The sequence below is a fragment of the Juglans regia genome, chromosome 3, assembly GCF_001411555.2.
Source record: "Juglans regia cultivar Chandler chromosome 3, Walnut 2.0, whole genome shotgun sequence".
NCBI lineage: Eukaryota > Viridiplantae > Streptophyta > Magnoliopsida > Fagales > Juglandaceae > Juglans > Juglans regia.
The window spans coordinates 3,812,141-3,828,434 of NC_049903.1; the positions used below are offsets into that span (position 1 = coordinate 3,812,141).

A 16,294-nucleotide genomic window follows, 5' to 3' on the forward strand; every position below is an offset into this window, starting at 1 on the left:
AAAATGGTCATTGAAAAATACAAAAGAAAAAGACTAAAATCTTAAATTTTCTCTATCCTTTTATCTGTGTTTTAAATTTTTTTAAACAAGCCACATGGACCACATTGTTAGGGGTGTAAACTCAAACCGGAAAACTAGAAAATCAATCCGGACCGAACCGGACCGGTCCGGAACCGGTTTTTAAAATGTAAAAACCGGCCGGTTCCGGCTCCGGAATTTTTTGGCCCTGACCGGACCGGTTGATTAAAAAAAATAAAAAATAATACTTTTATATATAAATTTTATACAAAATATTTTATATATATTAACTATTAATATATATAAGTTTTATATATAATGTATAATTATAAATTTTTATGTGAAATTTTATATATAATATATACATATTCATATATGAAATAATTTCTTATTATAATTTATAAATTATTACATAAAATGTTAATACTAAATCACTAAAAGTTTATAACTAATACTAATATATAACTTATAACTATATCAATAGTCTAATATTAATACTATTATATAGTCTAATATATTAATAAAAGTATAAAATAATTTTTTTTAAATCAAAAATTTTTTTTTTTTATAAATAAATTTTTAATGACAAATTGTGAAACTTACATTTTAAAAAAACCAAAAAACCGGACCAGACCGGATTGGAAACCGGTAAAACCGGAAGTACTGGTTTAGGAGAGTAACCGGTGCGTAATCGGTTTTGAAAAATACAAAACCGGTACATACCAATTTGATCCTAGATTTTATCTAAAACCGGACCGGACCGAACCGATTACACCCCTACACATTGTGATGCCACGTCAAAGTGACAAAGTGAGTGGTATACATTAAGAGGCATACTAATATTTTTTTTAAAAATAATCCCTATTAAAAAGATGATTTTTTCAGATAGATTTTAAATTTACTAACTTTTTTCTAAATGAAGTGCATGATACTTGCACTCCTAAGACTACCAACTATCATTTTTGTACGTCAAAACAATAAATTCGATCGATCAAGTTAGGATGCTTCAATTTCTGCCCAATTCTTAGTTCGTAATATCCCACAACATTTTCTTCAAAAAAATTAAAAATATATAAATATATATATATATATACACACGATACCCTGGTGCTTTACATCATTGCTATGCTTTGCTTCTTTTTTCTTTCTTTTTTTTCTTTTTTAATTTTTTCACTTGCTTCAGAGTAAAGGATACACCAACCTCAAACTGGGGTAATATTTTAAAATTCAAAAGGCACTGACACTACCATATATATATATATATACACCTCACATTTATTTTCTATATCAACCACATAAATAGAAAATCATTTTAAATGCGTCACATCAATAAATATACTAAACATAACAAAAATCATGACAAAGAACAATATCTCTCTTTGAAAAGAACTTCATACTGTCACATGGATTTTGTACGGGGTTTGTTTTTCTGATGTTCATGTTGCAAGTTAGGGTTTACTTATGAGAAGAGAAAAAAGTTGCAGGACAGGGTCTTCAAATATTCCATAATTCAACCTCCTGTCAAAAGCTTCTAATAATGTCGAAATCATAGATTAGGTCATTGATTTTTTTTTTGCCAGGCTCTTAGCAGAGTAGCAATAGAGGCTGTACGGTGTACTTACAATGAATTTAGGTTAATCCAAACTTCCATTAAAAGGGAAATCCTAAGGCCCCCAAAAGATTGGCTTTTGCGCCATAAAGGAAAAACTAAAGCTTGAGTATAAGGCCAACAGGACAATGATCACTACCACCCACATCAGATAAAATGTAAGAGTCATAAACCTTATCAGCAATGGATTCTGAGACAAGGAAGTAGTCAAGCCGCCATCCTGTTTCAAAATCCAAAACATCCCCAATGAGAGCCAATTCATTTTCAAGGTGCTTGTGTCAATATCAATTTAAAAACATCAAGTAGAAGATGGTGCAGTTAGTATGAGACGGATTAAATATAGAGAAATCTTTACAAAGCCTGTTCACTCGGCTGTTCAGATGCAAAATGAGATTGGAGTAATACCACTGCAGTTTTCAAATATTCTTTTTTTGATATGTAAAAAAATCCTTGTAACTACAACACATGCAATCACTACAAATGCACATTTCGAACTCAATCCAGTAGAAATTAGATCTGAGAAGGTAGACTGAAATACCTCTGTTAGTTTTGCGCCCGCCATGCCGATAACCCCAGTAAGTATAGCCAACAACACCTGGGTGTTGCCGTCTAAAGGTATCCACAAATCCCCTTGACAAGAAGTTTGTCCCAAATGATTGCCTTTCTTCATCTGTAAACCCAGCACTTCTTTTATTTCCCTACAGTTTGATGCAATAATTTCTTAATTATAACTCAGCAACTTGAAATGGACTGAGTGTGCTACATTTGTAAAAGAGAGCCAATCACAGTAAGTATTACAATCTAATTACGGTCGAGACTGGAACCGGCTAAAATATCAAATTCAATTCACAAAAAACCCCTCTTTACCTTCCAACATGCACCTCCTCTCCTCCTCAGGAAGCATCATATAACTACTCATATGCATCTAGTTTAACAACAGCTTGTAAATAAAAATAAGGATATTGCTTTTTGAACCGACGCTTTTGACCGATGAAGTGTACCGATCACTTCATTTTGTATTTTTTTTGTATTTTTTTTAATTTGTCTTTTTTTAATTTGTTTTTTTAAATATTAAAAAATACAGAAATCCAAAAAAAAATACAAACTGAAGTTATCGGTACACTTCATCGGTCAAAAGCGCTGGTATCCCTAGCAGTATCCTAAAAATAAATAGCTCAAATTTCAAAGGGCAACACTGTAAGGCAAGGATAGATTTGATCACTGTTATCATTTTGCTAAAGGCAGATAAAGCATATTCTTCATATTATGATACAAGATAAGCAGTTGCTAGAAAAACTTCCTGTTTATATAATTGGCAAGATTTAAACCAAAGAACTAACCCCCATCACCATCCGCTCACCTTACCCATTCCTTTACCACAAGGCCAAGACCAGAGATGAGAGATTACAAGTGCCAAAGCAATGGCCTAATTCTTGGATTGTGTAGTTCCAAGATTGTAATAGCAGTAGGGAATAAATAAGGACTCATATGCAAATCAAAATCTGAAGCACTTACAGCAGGGTTATATATGTCTATCTCTTCATGAGCACAATTCAAATCACCAGTCAAAATGACAGGCTTCGACTTTTCCAGCTCCTGCATCAATAATGAATAGCACCATAAACAAATGAGTCACTTCTATAAAAAGAACATATAATCACAGAGTATATACACCTTGTCAAGAGAATGAACATGCATGTACCTGGTGCATTGTAGAGTTTTAAAGCATCAAAGGTTGTTCTAAGCTACACAGTATTGGCAAGAGCATCCAACTAAAACTCAACTAGGCATAAAACAATGTTGCCATATGATCGTTAAGCACTAAGCCATCAAAGATATGTTTGCATATCCATCAAAGATATGCAAACATGGTAAGATGGGGGGGGGGAGTGGTGTACTAGAGAGGGGAATGGGTCCTATGGGGTGGGGGTTTGGAAGCACATACGACGTGGTTAGGAGGTGTTTTCTCGTCATACTAAATTTTTGGTGGAGGAGGGCACTCGTACAAAATTTTGGAGAGACATTTGGTGTGGGGAGGAGGCTCTAGCGGACGCATTCCCTTCCGTTTTTCGTGTGGCATGTGATCAAGAGGCTTCTATGGCGGATTTCATGGTTCGTTCAGGGAATGAACTCCATTGAAATGTCACCTTTAGTAGAGCAGTTCATGACTGGGAACTTAAGAGTGTTGAGGCCTTTTTCAGTCCAATGTACTCTACGAGGATGTCTGGTTTGAGAGAAGATAAGCTGTGATGGAATCCGGCAGGTAAGGGTGTTTTTTCGGTTCGCTCCTTCTATAAGTCCCTTACTAAGCTTCCAAACACGCATTTTCCTTGGAGAGGTTTGTGGAGGATAAGGCACCTCCAAAAGCAGTTTTTTTCACTTGGACAGCGACTCTGGGTAAGATTTTGACCACTGATAATCTGCGGAAGCGCCGTGTTATTATTCTAGAATGGTGTTGTATGTGCAAGAAAGCTGGCGAGACAATGGATCATTTTTTGCTACACTGTGAGACAGCTAGAGCACTGTAGAGCGATGTGTTCATTCGAATAGGGTTGAATTGGGTCATGCCTGCTACAGTGGTAGAGTTATTGGCTTGCTGGGTAATGCCGGGTGGTGCTCCACAAATCAAAGTTGTGTGGAAGATGGTTCCTATTTGTATTATGTGGTGCATATGGCAAGAGCGTAATGAGCGGACATTTGATGATAAGGAGCGGACAATAGAGGATCTTAGAATTTTATTTTGCCGCACCTTACTTCTGTGGGCTAGTGCTGTAGATTTTAATGGCCTAACTGTACATGATTTTCTTCTTTCTTTTTTAGCAACTAGATAGGTCCTATCTCTTGTATGCCACCTTGTATACCTGGGCTTTGCCTATTCTTATTTATACTACCGTTTACTTATAAAAAAAAAAAAAAATTATTTGCAGGATTGACCCAAACACTTTACTCCTGAGATCATTCTTAGGACAAGGTTTAAGGTACATCCGACATGAATAACAGAATTCTGCTTGTATACAGGAAAAATGAAAAACAAAGAGAAGGAAGATGAATATATATAGCAAACCGATGTACAACATATTACAAAAATAAAAAAGAAACAGAAAAGGGTGAGCAAAAGCAATCTTACTTTGATGTAATTGCTCAGAGATGGATCCCATTGTGTAACCCTGTAAGACTAGAATCAAAATCTGAGTCAGAAAATGAAAGTAAGAGACTCTAATAATGTAGTGGAAGATGCTTGAGGTAAAGTACCAGTCTTCTCAAGCCATCTCCAGAATTAGGGACGTATCCACTCAATAGATAAAATGAATCAAACTCTGCCATCACAAGCCGCCCCTCACTATCATGATCTGATATGCCTAGGCCATATCTGACTGAAAGTGGCTTTACCTGTCAGACAAGTGCCAATGTTCATCAGCGAAACAAAACCACCCAAAACCATAACTTAAAAGCAAATGTTTGCATTCATAAACTTTTTTCTCTTTTTTCTCGTCATAAAATCATTTTTAAAAGAAATGCACATGTTAAAATAAATAAGGTAAAAAAAATGTTAAAACATATGCTAGTAACAAAATAATGTTGTATAATATTGAAAAATAATTATTAGGTGACTAGAACAGGAACATTCAGCAGGATTAGGTTTGCAAGAACATACTTGTCAAAAAAGTTTTTTTCCAAGAAACAGCCATCACTAAAATGATGGCAAATCTCAGCACAATATATCGACTATAATGTCTTCTATATATGCCAGACAGGCAGAATAGACAATGCTACAATAACAAAAAGATTTAAAATATACTTGATGTTCTAAAGACCTAAATTTGACAGCCTCTACTGGAAAAAGAATAAGCATACCCTTGAGATAATTGCTGTTCCAGAATAACCAAGCTTGGAAACACTACAACTCCAGAAGCTGTTCTCATAGCCATCTATGAGACACTGTTTGATATTCTCAACATCCTTCTCCTGTTTTGAGAATTTCAAGATGCAATTATATAAAACGAACAAAAGCATGAACAGATATAAATGAAATGAAGAACAAGATTATCCATGACACACTGTCTGATATCCTCACCATCAACTGTAGAGAGATGCTCACAGCATTTCAAACAAAGAAAAAGAAAGGAAAATATTATAATAGGCTAAATTCATTCACCTAACAAACATATGGTAAGCCAAAAAAAACCTACTTCAAAACTAAAGAAGAAGAGCTAAGCTTTGTCTTGGTCATATTATTTCAAAATAATATTCTACTTTCCCAGACGAGAAAATGTGACTTCCATGTACAGCCCCAAAATGAGACAGGAAATACAATTTTTCTTTATTTCGATAAGTACTCTAGTATGTCCTCTGTATGTAGGAGGATGTTTCACAGTGGGCTAGGTTTTAATGCATTACGTTTTTTGATAAGCAATAAAGCATCTAGTAGAGGTGCCAAAGGGTGCACTGCATCAACATATACAAGAGAACCACCAATAGGGGGAAAAAAAGAACAACAAAAACTTTATAGTCTTTTTACAGTGACAGTTCTCACAGAAGTTTTTACAAAAAAGTGCTGCCTTGAAGACTTTGAACTCTAGCATTCAGGACTGATAGAATGCTTATCCAGCTGCCTCTTTAAATAATAGCTTAGCAATCTTAATATGCATTACCTACCTGCCAAAATAGTTTATATACCTTGTTTTGGTGATCATGGAACGGTTCAAAGCTGTTTCCAAATTCTTAACCACCACCCAGAGAAAGGAAAAGGGGAAACAAGGAAATTTGCAGCTGTCACAATGGCTAAGAAAAGCATAGATTCGTGAAACTAAAAGGAAATCATTCTTTTCCCACTTAGTGCCAAGTTGAATAGAGGAACCGATTACCTACTTTGAGTCAAAACTAACCCGGGCCATAGATGACAAAATGGTAAAGATAGATGTAATAAATCCCAAGCTGTATGCATACTTGGTCTACAATGGTGCACTTTTGAGGGGCATGATGTTTCATAGCAAAAAAATCACAACTACACCACTCAAGTCATTCTTCCAAAATAATAACACAGTGCAATATTGCAAATGAACCAAAAATTCAAACTTGCTAAACTAGGTTTTTATCAAATTAATAAAAGCCTTGATATAACCACAGTTTCTACCAATTCCTACCCACAAGAAACAGAACATGCATTTATATACTTGCCTGTAGCTTGGTCTCTTGCAAGCACAAAACATCAAAATTTTCCCTTTGGGAAAGTTGCAGCGCAGAAAATCCCTCTAATTTCAATAAAGCTCTTAATCCATTGACATTCCAAGACATGAGCTTCATATATCTTGTGTCCCTGGTTAGAGGCGGAGGCCTCATGGTTTTAGGATTATAAGGAATCCAACCTTTCTGAGGCTTCTTGTGGGCAAGGACTGTCCATGGTTCAGTTTGTATGACAGGCATAACTCCTTCGTCAGCATTAACAACTTCATGAACAATCTTTGAAGAAACTTTTCTCTTTGTGTCCAAGACCATCCCACCTACCAACATTAACGACAGACAATGACTCGTTTAAGTTAAACCAATTGAACGTCCGATTTAAGCAGAACATTATAGGGGAGGGAGAGGGGGGAGGGAGATTTGCTCCAAAAAATAGATAATCATGTCAAAGCATTATGGTAAGAACAAAATCCTAAGCACCTGAACCTTCATCACATCTGATTGACAGATTTTGTTTCTTTGTGACCCTTTTAGTATTGAATTTGATAATACTACCCTCAGTTCCAGATTTCTTTACCCTTCCCTTATGTTGCGGAAGTCCAGGAACTTCCAAATCAGTGTTGACATCTTCAACACAGTCTTCTTTAGAGAAGTCCTTATCACTACATTTTACAGATATATTTTCAGCAGAAAAGGATGATTGTTCTTCTACCGTCAGAGAAGTTTTACCTGCACATACGAGAATCTTACCGTTGGAAATAAGCAACACGTATCTTACTCGGATACATTGTAGAGAGCAAAAGGGTATAGAAAGGAAATATTGAAATATATTAGTAGTTAGTAAAACATTATTAGTTATTAAAAAACTCTTCTTTTGCTCCGTGTTTTTATTATTTAACACCCACAATACATGGATCAGTGTAAAATACTGTGAAAGAACATGTAGGATTACCATCTATCTTCTTTTCCGCAAAACACTTCAAAGCATTCAGAAGATCGCGTTTACAGCCTTTGGCAGGGACCCCAACGCTCCTGAAGATTTAAAAAGATTAGAAAACACTTGAAATCGCAAGACAAAGAAAAGAAAGGCACCATCTCCTACTGATCAACGGCTGCACTCGTATCATTCTCCACGGTGAAAACATACTTACAGAGACTATTTCCAATAGGTGAAGAAGTGCCGAGACTTAAAAAGAGCCATATTCACTCACAAAGCAGATAAGCAGGTACTAACCTCAATGTAGCCCTGAGCTCTTGAACAGTCATTGCCTCGATTCTCGCAGGGTCATCCTTAAATCGTTCAAACTCAACTGAAGAGCTTTTCACACCATTTTCCTATGTGTAAACTAATACTAAATCAATATGAACTACAATCCAACACACTCGAATGACCATAAAGCATACAACTGAGAACAAAATCAGCCCATTAAAAAATAGGTGAAGCAACAGCAAACAACCTTTACAACAACCTTCTCAGAAGTCGAGTTTGTACCCACTAATCCTTTCAGTTTCTTCTCTTTCTTGTCCTCAAATGACACGGGTAGCGATGAATTTGAGATGAGTCGTTTGGACCCCATTGTGCATACTCTAAAAGAGATCAATGTTCCAATTCTCAAATTCCTTGAGCTACTGCAAAGCTAGAATTCCCTTAGTCAGCCAAACGGTAAAAAGAAATGATCACATAACATAAAAGAAATTAAAGTTTTTCTACTCCGAAGGTATTTGCCTTTTCTTCTCAATCATATACCTTTCACAAGAATGTCTCGATATTTGGTTTCTCGGCGACCAAATAAAGAGTCAAGTAAAAATACTATAAAGGAAGGGAATTCGGAAAATAAATATTTAAAAAAAACTAAATTTTGTTTGATATATTGTTGAGACAGAGAGAGACCTTGGAAGGTTTATGAAACTCTTAAGCTGTAGATGCAATGCTTGCTTCATCGCTCATGAGAGAGGGGGGGGGGGGGAGGGGGAGGAGTGTGCGGTTTAAGCGGCATGGTCAAGGAGGAAGAACTGCCGAAGCAGGTTTTATGCTTACTACCTCCAATCACCCGCCTCTACACGGTGGACCGGAGCCAAGTTTGTGGAGTAATAACACGTAGCCAGAAGAATCGTTTTTTTGACGATAATGATTATAAATGGGAAAATTCTCTGCTGCTGGATTGAAGTGAGTTGAATTTTTTATAAATAATAGTGAGTTGAGATGGTAATAAGAATTTTATGAAATTTATTTAAAATAAATTTAAATATATTTAAATATTAAGATGAATTTAGATATATTTATGATAAATTAAATAAAATTATAAATCTAGCATGTAAAGAGATATTGAGCTGAAAAAGATTGTGAATTCTATATATAAAAAAATTTTAAATTAAGATAAATTTAATGATTTAAGAGTTAGATATTTAAATATTAGACTTAACTTAAATTAGATTGAATTGAATTGATCTCAATTCCGTCAAAGGAAAAATTTTTGCATCTGCCTACACCGGCACACACTCAATGCATTGAGTGTAAAAAAAAAAAAAAATATGTGAAGTGTATGCCGGGTGTAGGCAGATGCCTAGCAAACCCCTTCCGTCAAAATTCCAAACTGGACCTGATCTTAGATATGAAAGTGTTGAATTCTAAAACTTTTAAATTTTTTTTTAAGTAGATTCTTTATTTATCTATTTTTAAAAAAAAAAAAAAAGAAAAAAGAAAACGCAAAATTTACATTAAGAATATAAATATATTGGCAACATTACTCATTTTTACTATGATCAATTATCGGAGAGGATGTAAATTATACGCTTCTAGAACGTTTTCGTTTTCTCTTCATATTTTCAGGCAGGGGGAAATAAATTTGCACATTAAACATTTCATGTGAAAATGTGGTATCCCTTCGACTAAAAGAAATCAATGGCAAGCCATGTTTATTGAGTAATCATCTCTCTATCCTCACTGGGGAAAGAACTTCCATTCTAAAATGGCCCAGTTCAATGTGTTAATATCAATTAACAATCAATTATGAGGGAGGAATTCCGATTACAAGCTCGGGCAATCAGCAGATAGTTACATGAATGAACAAGATATAAGCAAATCAAGAATCTGCAATCGAAATCCCGCTCTACACCTATCACTCTCTAAAATCTATCCATCTAAACCAGGAATGTACACCAGCGCTTGGGTAATGATCGGGAAGAACCCCCCCATGAAACTGAACAATGAAGTGCCCGTCGGAACAGCCAAACCTGCTTCTCTCACTCTATTCAGTTTTGCCTCCCAATCTCCAAACGGGGAAGCTGACATTGGCAAGGAGTTCAAGGGCCATATATAGTATTAGTGAATGGCAGAAAAGACTACGTGTCAATGTGAAAATCATGCAGCCCCGGCGGAGATAAGGGTGGGATAGCTGAGGGGTGAGAAGCAGCTTCTTCAATTTCCAAGAATTTTCTTGCAGTCGCTTGAGATTCTCCGCTGTTACCCATCTTTCTTGAAGTAATCACTTCGGATGTGATTGCCCTAGAAGAGTTACTACTCTCAATGGATTTTAAGAAATTGTCTCTAGACACACTTGTCTGCATTGCTGAAATGATAACAGAGTGAAAAGTGCCAGATTCCCTCAGACCTTGAATAATGACCTGTACAGAAGACATGAAAAGAGTTTGAGAATATGAAACAACCAAGCAAGGTGCAAAGCAAATAAGTTACTGGGAAGTTTGAGTATATAATCAAAATGACTTCATGGATATTGAACTCACCATAGGAGCATAAACACGAGCCAATATGCCCTTCCTCAAAAGTTTCAAGTTTAGTTCTTTGTCAGTCCACACGATGCGTTCACGGTACCTTTAACAACAAAGAAGAGTAAGCAAAAACACACATTTATAGAAACCAAAGCTAAGAACGGTTATCTCATTCATAATACACTGTCCTAATTTTCAATAAAAGGTGGCTGTAATAGGCCATCTTGGAGAGAACTTGAGAAAAAAAGTGGGTCTTATCACAATCCTACAAATGGGTTATCATTCCCAGCCTTAGTTCACAACAATCACCGCCACTGTTAATGTCGAAAGACCACAAGAAAATCATTAAAAACTCAGCGATGCCCAAATGTACCCTTGAATACAACTTGCAAAGGACAGACAATAAAATTTAATTTTCTATGAACTTTATCTATTGAAACCAAGGATGCGAGATTTTGTACATAATCCTCATACCAGCGAAGCATTTCCTCCTCTGTTGCAGTTGAAGCAATTATGAATGCCTGCACAGCCATATGATAGGACATAACTGTAAGCAAGATGTATAATCACACATATGCAGGATTTGTGCTAAAAATATAGCAAAAATTTTATAAATTTGTATGGGTGGCCGACTGGCCCAGGCCACAGCAAACCAACCCAACAATCATTTGACCAGCCACGTGGTTGTGGTGGCTGACCAGCCACAATTTGCTCTTTTTATACGGTTTAAAAAAAGATTGTATGCTCTTTTTTAAGAAAAAAATTAGGACGGGTATTTTAGGAATGTTCATCTAATTCCAATCAACACAATGTGTTGTCACTAAACTAAACATACCCTAAGATGCGCTGGGGTAGTACAAACTTCAACTCAAGGACAATTCAGGCACCACATGTTGAATCTAATGAAAATTATAACTATGCCCTCTCCAAACTACAAGCAATCTATAAGGCATGGTTGCATCAGGTTTAACTAGGTCTGTTCACCGACCCGACCCGACCCGACCCAGAAAATACTAGTTTTGATCTGACCCGAAACCATTCCGTTCAGCCGTTTAACCGTTGGCTGATCACCCAACCCGACAGTAGATTCGGCAGAAAACGGGTATTCCAACCCGGTTTTTTCTAGAAAAATTTGATATTCATCAATTTATTTGTACTGTTTTTTCTTTTGAAAGAGGCATGTGCTGGCAGAGTAGTTCCTAGTTCCTATCCTTTCAGGGCTATGGAAAGTGATGATTTCTTTTGTTCCTTTTTTTTTTTTTGTTTTAATTTATCTGGCATAATTAATTCTCAAAGATTTGATTTGAGTCAAACCTGGACATTGAATTCTCACAAGAAAATAAAAAGTAAAAATCCTGGGAGGTATGGATGCTTTGGTGCAAAAACGCCGACATTATTATTGTCTCGATTTTTTGGAACCAGGTCGGAGAGATGCTCAGGCTATCATATGGGAAATGCGGGGGGGATTGCAAGGGAAATTGGGAACTCTCTCTCCGTTGGAAAAGACGACAGAATTTTGAAGAAGAAATATGTGAAACGCTTTGAATCGAATCCAATCGACTGCAAAGTTGTCGGTGCTGAGCTAATGACCGAGTGTTTTTAAAAGGGTATCGGCTAACAACCGAATTTTTTTAAACGAGTCGGGTAATTTCTGTTTCCAATTCGGAAGCTTTACGGGTCGGGTAATTTAGGTTCAGGTCGGGCCGATAAAACGGAAGTACAAAGCAGCCTGCTTTTTTGTTCAGTCCTAGGTCTAACCACAAGAAAAGGATAGCGAAGGTATCAGAACTCACAGCTCTATCAAACTCCAGCATGAAGCATCTTTTAACATCTTCCTTTGTAGGCTTGCAGCCACACCGATCACGTCTTGAAGTTAAATCAGAAAATTTAGGGTATGTGTAATGCAGAACAGCAGCCTCGTCTAATTTGATCTCACTATAAAAAGAGTGCATGGGAAATGTGAGTGTAGACAAAACAAATTTCATTTAACCATAAATTTGGAAATATTGAATCAAAACTAACATATCATTTGTATAAACAGAGACATTTAAAAACTTTGATCAAGACATGCATGATAATAAACCTGCTGAAATGTAACATAGAATCAACATACCTTGGGGTCTTCATATAGTTGTGCCATCTGTGTGCTCCATTAGGACGAAGATGATCTTGAATTCGAGCAGCTGCTTTTCCATTTCCATAGGTCAAAAAGTAGTTTGGATTGCCACGTGTTGCTTCTTTGTAGTTGCCAAAATACACATCTTTTGGAAGATGGTCATAGTTCTTCTTGAACATCGAGACCTATGCCGAAATAAGATAAGTGATATTGGGCAACAAATGTGTCTGTCTAATAACAGAAGTTGCACGAAAATTTTGATCAAAATAATGGGTCAATTGCAAGATTTTAACACTTTGAATTGTCCCAGCATAATAAAAATTGTTTTTCCTTGAAGCAACTTTGAAAATTTTTATTGGAAGCAAGACAAAGACTTTGAACTTCCTAACCAATTCATTGATTTGACAAAGATTGAAAATGTCTAGGTGCGGAGCCCATAATACAGATAAATTTTTTGATCATTCCAACTTCAACTAAAACTAATGTTGCCAATCTCTATACCATCAGTCATCCATTTTTGAAATCGTGGTCAAGACCATGGGGAAGGTCAAAAAGATTATACCTCACTGAAAGGTTCCTTGATATCATCTCGCTCAACACTGCTCTCCTGAAACACACAATATGCCAACAAAATTTTAAGTACTGCTATTAACTAGTTTGAAGAAAAGTTTAGATAAAGCTGCTTCACTCACATAGTTTGGAAAAATAACCATATCAACATTTCCAGGAACATCAGACAGCAATTGTCTCAAAGAATACTCCTGAGTGCCTGCTGGATGTATTAGTTCATCAGTGTCAAGATGGATGATCCAATCCATCCCGGCATCCTAAAATTTTCAAAAACAGCAATAGCCTCTTATTACATTATGAAAATATAATAAGCATGTCATACAACAGCTAAAAATTCAGTAACCTTACCCTTGCCATGACAATCGCCATTTCCATATTTAGAGATTGCTTCACAAACAACTCATAATTACATGGTTTGTAGAAGAAGCTTGCCAACCAAGTCTCATTCCAGATCCGGCTAATCACATAGTTGCAATAACAGAAATTGAAGCATAAATAATTGGACTCGTATTAGTGAAATTTCACAAAGTAAAAACAAACTAACAGTCTCCTCCACTAATAAATATTGGCTGACAAAATCACTGACCACCTCTGAAAGAATAAATATTTCAACTGAGATAATTTTATTGATGAGCCAAAAAAGGCGCAATCTAAGTACAAGGGAGTCGTTCAATAGATACACCTACGCTTTTTTATATAAGTAAAATAAAATTTTATTGGAACAAAGAGCAAACATTAATAAAGTCCTAAAAACTAAAACTGAATGAACATATCTATGCTGCCATCCCATTATAATAAAGTGTTCTAAAAAAGAAATCTAAATAAAACCTTTTAGCTTGCTGCTCCTCTAATTCTCTTGTTCTGAATATAACTTTAACTCCCTGAAAAATAATAATAATAAATCTTTAACCCATAATAAAAGAAATCAAGAAATTCAAAACAAGAAGGGAATTTAAGAGAGAATTTGCAGACATTAAATACAACGAGGTATTGACTGGTAAATGTAATACACGAAGCAGAAGACTTAGACTCACTGGAATTGTTTCCAAGACTTTAGATACATTTGCGGAGGCAGCCTTCCCTTCCACAAAAAGGAAAAATGTTGAAACTCCAATCACCTTATGATAAAAGATCCAAGGTAAAGTCTGCTCTAGACCAGCAGAAGTGCTTGTTGTAATACATATCTGGCATACAGTAAAATTGCAAGAAAGTGAGAGAGACCATAAATTGATCCATGATTCATCAACAAAGTAATCTAATATAAGACAACTTTGGCATCAATTCACAACATCATTAATGCATCAAAGGAAATTTATCTCATTTATAAAAATGACTAACAAATGCGGAATAGATTTAATAGATACCTTGAATTTCATTCAAGGGACAAAATAGCACCAAAGGAAATACCAAAAACAAACAAAATTATAAAATAAAAATAAAAAATATGATATATTTTATAGGAATAAATATGTGATATATCAATTATCAAGATGAAGGAGAATATCCAAGATTTTTCAGCAATAGGCACAAGCATATTGCTTTCGCAAATTGAAAGTTAACATGCTTTAAACTGAAAGTGGCACTTCATGCAAAAATGCTGAAGGTTAGAACCATATCTAGACAAGCACCGGACAAAACTGCATTTAAATGCCTTTTGTACTTTTATATCTTTTTGCAACAATCCCAGTCCTACTTGAAGTACATTAATTATTTTAAAAAAATTTAGTGAAATTCTTTTTAGCATTGTAACAGTTATGAATTGATCTATTAAGATGGCGTGTTTGTGTGCGCATTGAGAATATCAACTTGCTCAGAAGAGGAATCATCTGGCTACTCTTTTACTTTTTTTCGAATAATCATTTAGCATCTCATGCCATGGAAATTTAAATAAAGAAATCCAACTTATCCGTTTAAGAGTTGAAAAAAAAAAAAGAGAAGAGATTATTACTCAAGACCAGAGATTAGATGGACTTTCACACCTAGAAAGTCGAGATGTTTGTGAGTCAGATCGTTTCATTGGTCATTGCCCTGGTCTCAAATATTTCTAATTTCCTCAATCCGCATCCTGGAAAAAAACTAAAGATTTTGGAGGACGCCTTATGAAAACGCTGAACAGAGCGTGCCTAGATATCATCTGGAATTAAAAAGTTAGATTCTTCAAATAGATTCATCATCAATTTCAAAATATATTAATATTTTTTCCCACCATATTGCTTCTACTTATCATTTCAGATGCATCAAACGAAATTTAGAATACATAAAAAATAAAACTTGTGGATGAGAGTTTTGAATCGAAATGATCTAATGAATAAAGATAAATTGCTAATTCAAACGAAATAATAATCTTTTTTTTTTATAAGTAAAAAACGAAATAATAATCTACCGCGTGACAAAATTTAACAATACAGTACAGGCAACAAAACTCACTTTGATTTCCAATTGGCAATGGCTCACATGAGTCATGTCTTAAATCTATTATAATGCTACTTAAAATCGCATGTTACCACTCGTGCCAAACCAATATCAGCACAACCCAGATGCCAGATCCAAAAAAACCAAACAAACCCACCAAAACTCAAACCCCCAGAAACCCAAAAGTCAATACAAACAAAACCTATCAACCAAATTTAACCAAAACCAGAACACTTATAAGCGTTCAAGACAATCACCTTAGGCTTCAGATCCAACCCGTACCCGAACTTCCAGTCCTTGAAATACGGGAAGACCGGTGAGCGGCTCTGACCCAGAAGATCCACGCAATCGGAGCCCGAAGAGCGAGAAGAATGGGAGGTTCCGGAGCCGGAAACACCCATGCCCGGGAACTCGTTATGGTCTGGGGACCAGCGGGTAATCGGGTCGTTGAGTCCGCCCCGCCATTGAAGAATAAAAGCAAAGGAAGCAAGAGTCAACGAGAGGAGTGTAAGGAGCAAGAGGAGCCGAGAACTGAAGGACTGCGAGGAAGACGACGATAATGAAGAAGAAGATGAAGAGGAGGTGGTGGGTCTAAGGGCAGAGTGGAGACCCGCCATGAGAGGCTGCAAATAGAGAAAGTTCGGTGCATATATAGCAAT

At 35.9% G+C, this 16,294-nt stretch overlaps 2 protein-coding genes across 8 annotated transcripts; both read right to left on the reverse strand.

The window, feature by feature from the left end:
- Nucleotides 1-1,519: 1,519 nt before the first annotated feature.
- Nucleotides 1,520-8,907, reverse strand: LOC108988410 (DNA-(apurinic or apyrimidinic site) endonuclease, chloroplastic). Of its 7 annotated transcripts, none has more exons than XM_018961668.2 (12): nt 8,700-8,907; nt 8,266-8,445; nt 8,043-8,143; nt 7,761-7,840; nt 7,289-7,537; nt 6,806-7,128; nt 5,483-5,593; nt 4,880-5,017; nt 4,755-4,802; nt 3,143-3,223; nt 2,166-2,325; nt 1,520-1,847 (listed from the first exon to the last, which is right to left on the reverse strand). In XM_018961668.2, exons 2-12 carry the CDS (start codon nt 8,383-8,385, stop codon nt 1,726-1,728), a joined length of 1,533 nt encoding a protein of 510 aa, XP_018817213.2. In that variant the 5' UTR covers nt 8,386-8,445; nt 8,700-8,907; the 3' UTR covers nt 1,520-1,725. The 7 variants fall into 7 exon arrangements, with proteins under 7 accessions (XP_018817213.2, XP_018817218.2, XP_035544389.1 ...); XM_018961673.2 differs by having other exon boundaries at nt 8,266-8,434; nt 8,700-8,906; XM_035688496.1 differs by having other exon boundaries at nt 8,278-8,437; nt 8,700-8,906.
- An 846-nt stretch (nt 8,908-9,753) lies between these two features.
- On the reverse strand, nt 9,754-16,294 carry LOC108988415 (glycosyltransferase-like At2g41451). The gene is made up of 11 exons (XM_018961679.2): nt 15,893-16,294; nt 14,258-14,407; nt 14,052-14,104; nt 13,572-13,680; nt 13,346-13,480; nt 13,216-13,260; nt 12,651-12,838; nt 12,331-12,472; nt 11,012-11,058; nt 10,553-10,640; nt 9,754-10,432 (listed from the first exon to the last, which is right to left on the reverse strand). Exons 1-11 carry the CDS (start codon nt 16,250-16,252, stop codon nt 10,151-10,153), a joined length of 1,599 nt encoding a protein of 532 aa, XP_018817224.2. The 5' UTR covers nt 16,253-16,294; the 3' UTR covers nt 9,754-10,150.

What these genes read in the sequence shown, in the direction of transcription:
- LOC108988415 (XM_018961679.2), bottom strand. Translation starts at nt 16,252, where the DNA reads ATGGCGGGTCTCCACTCTGCCCTTAGACCCACCACCTCCTCTTCATCT. An exon ending in TCAAGGAACCTTTCAGTGAG is followed by an intron (nt 12,839 to 13,215) that starts GTATAATCTTTT and finishes ATTTCGGCATAG; the next exon opens with GTCTCGATGTTCAAGAAGAA. An exon ending in CTCGTGTTTATGCTCCTATG is followed by an intron (nt 10,433 to 10,552) that starts GTGAGTTCAATA and finishes TCTTCTGTACAG; the next exon opens with GTCATTATTCAAGGTCTGAG.
- LOC108988410 (XM_018961672.2), bottom strand. Translation starts at nt 8,749, where the DNA reads ATGAAGCAAGCATTGCATCTACAGCTTAAGAGTTTCATAAACCTTCCA. An exon ending in CTGAGAAGGTTGTTGTAAAG is followed by an intron (nt 8,144 to 8,265) that starts GTTGTTTGCTGT and finishes GTTTACACATAG; the next exon opens with GAAAATGGTGTGAAAAGCTC. An exon ending in TAGACATATATAACCCTGCT is followed by an intron (nt 2,326 to 3,142) that starts GTAAGTGCTTCA and finishes ATCAAACTGTAG; the next exon opens with GGAAATAAAAGAAGTGCTGG.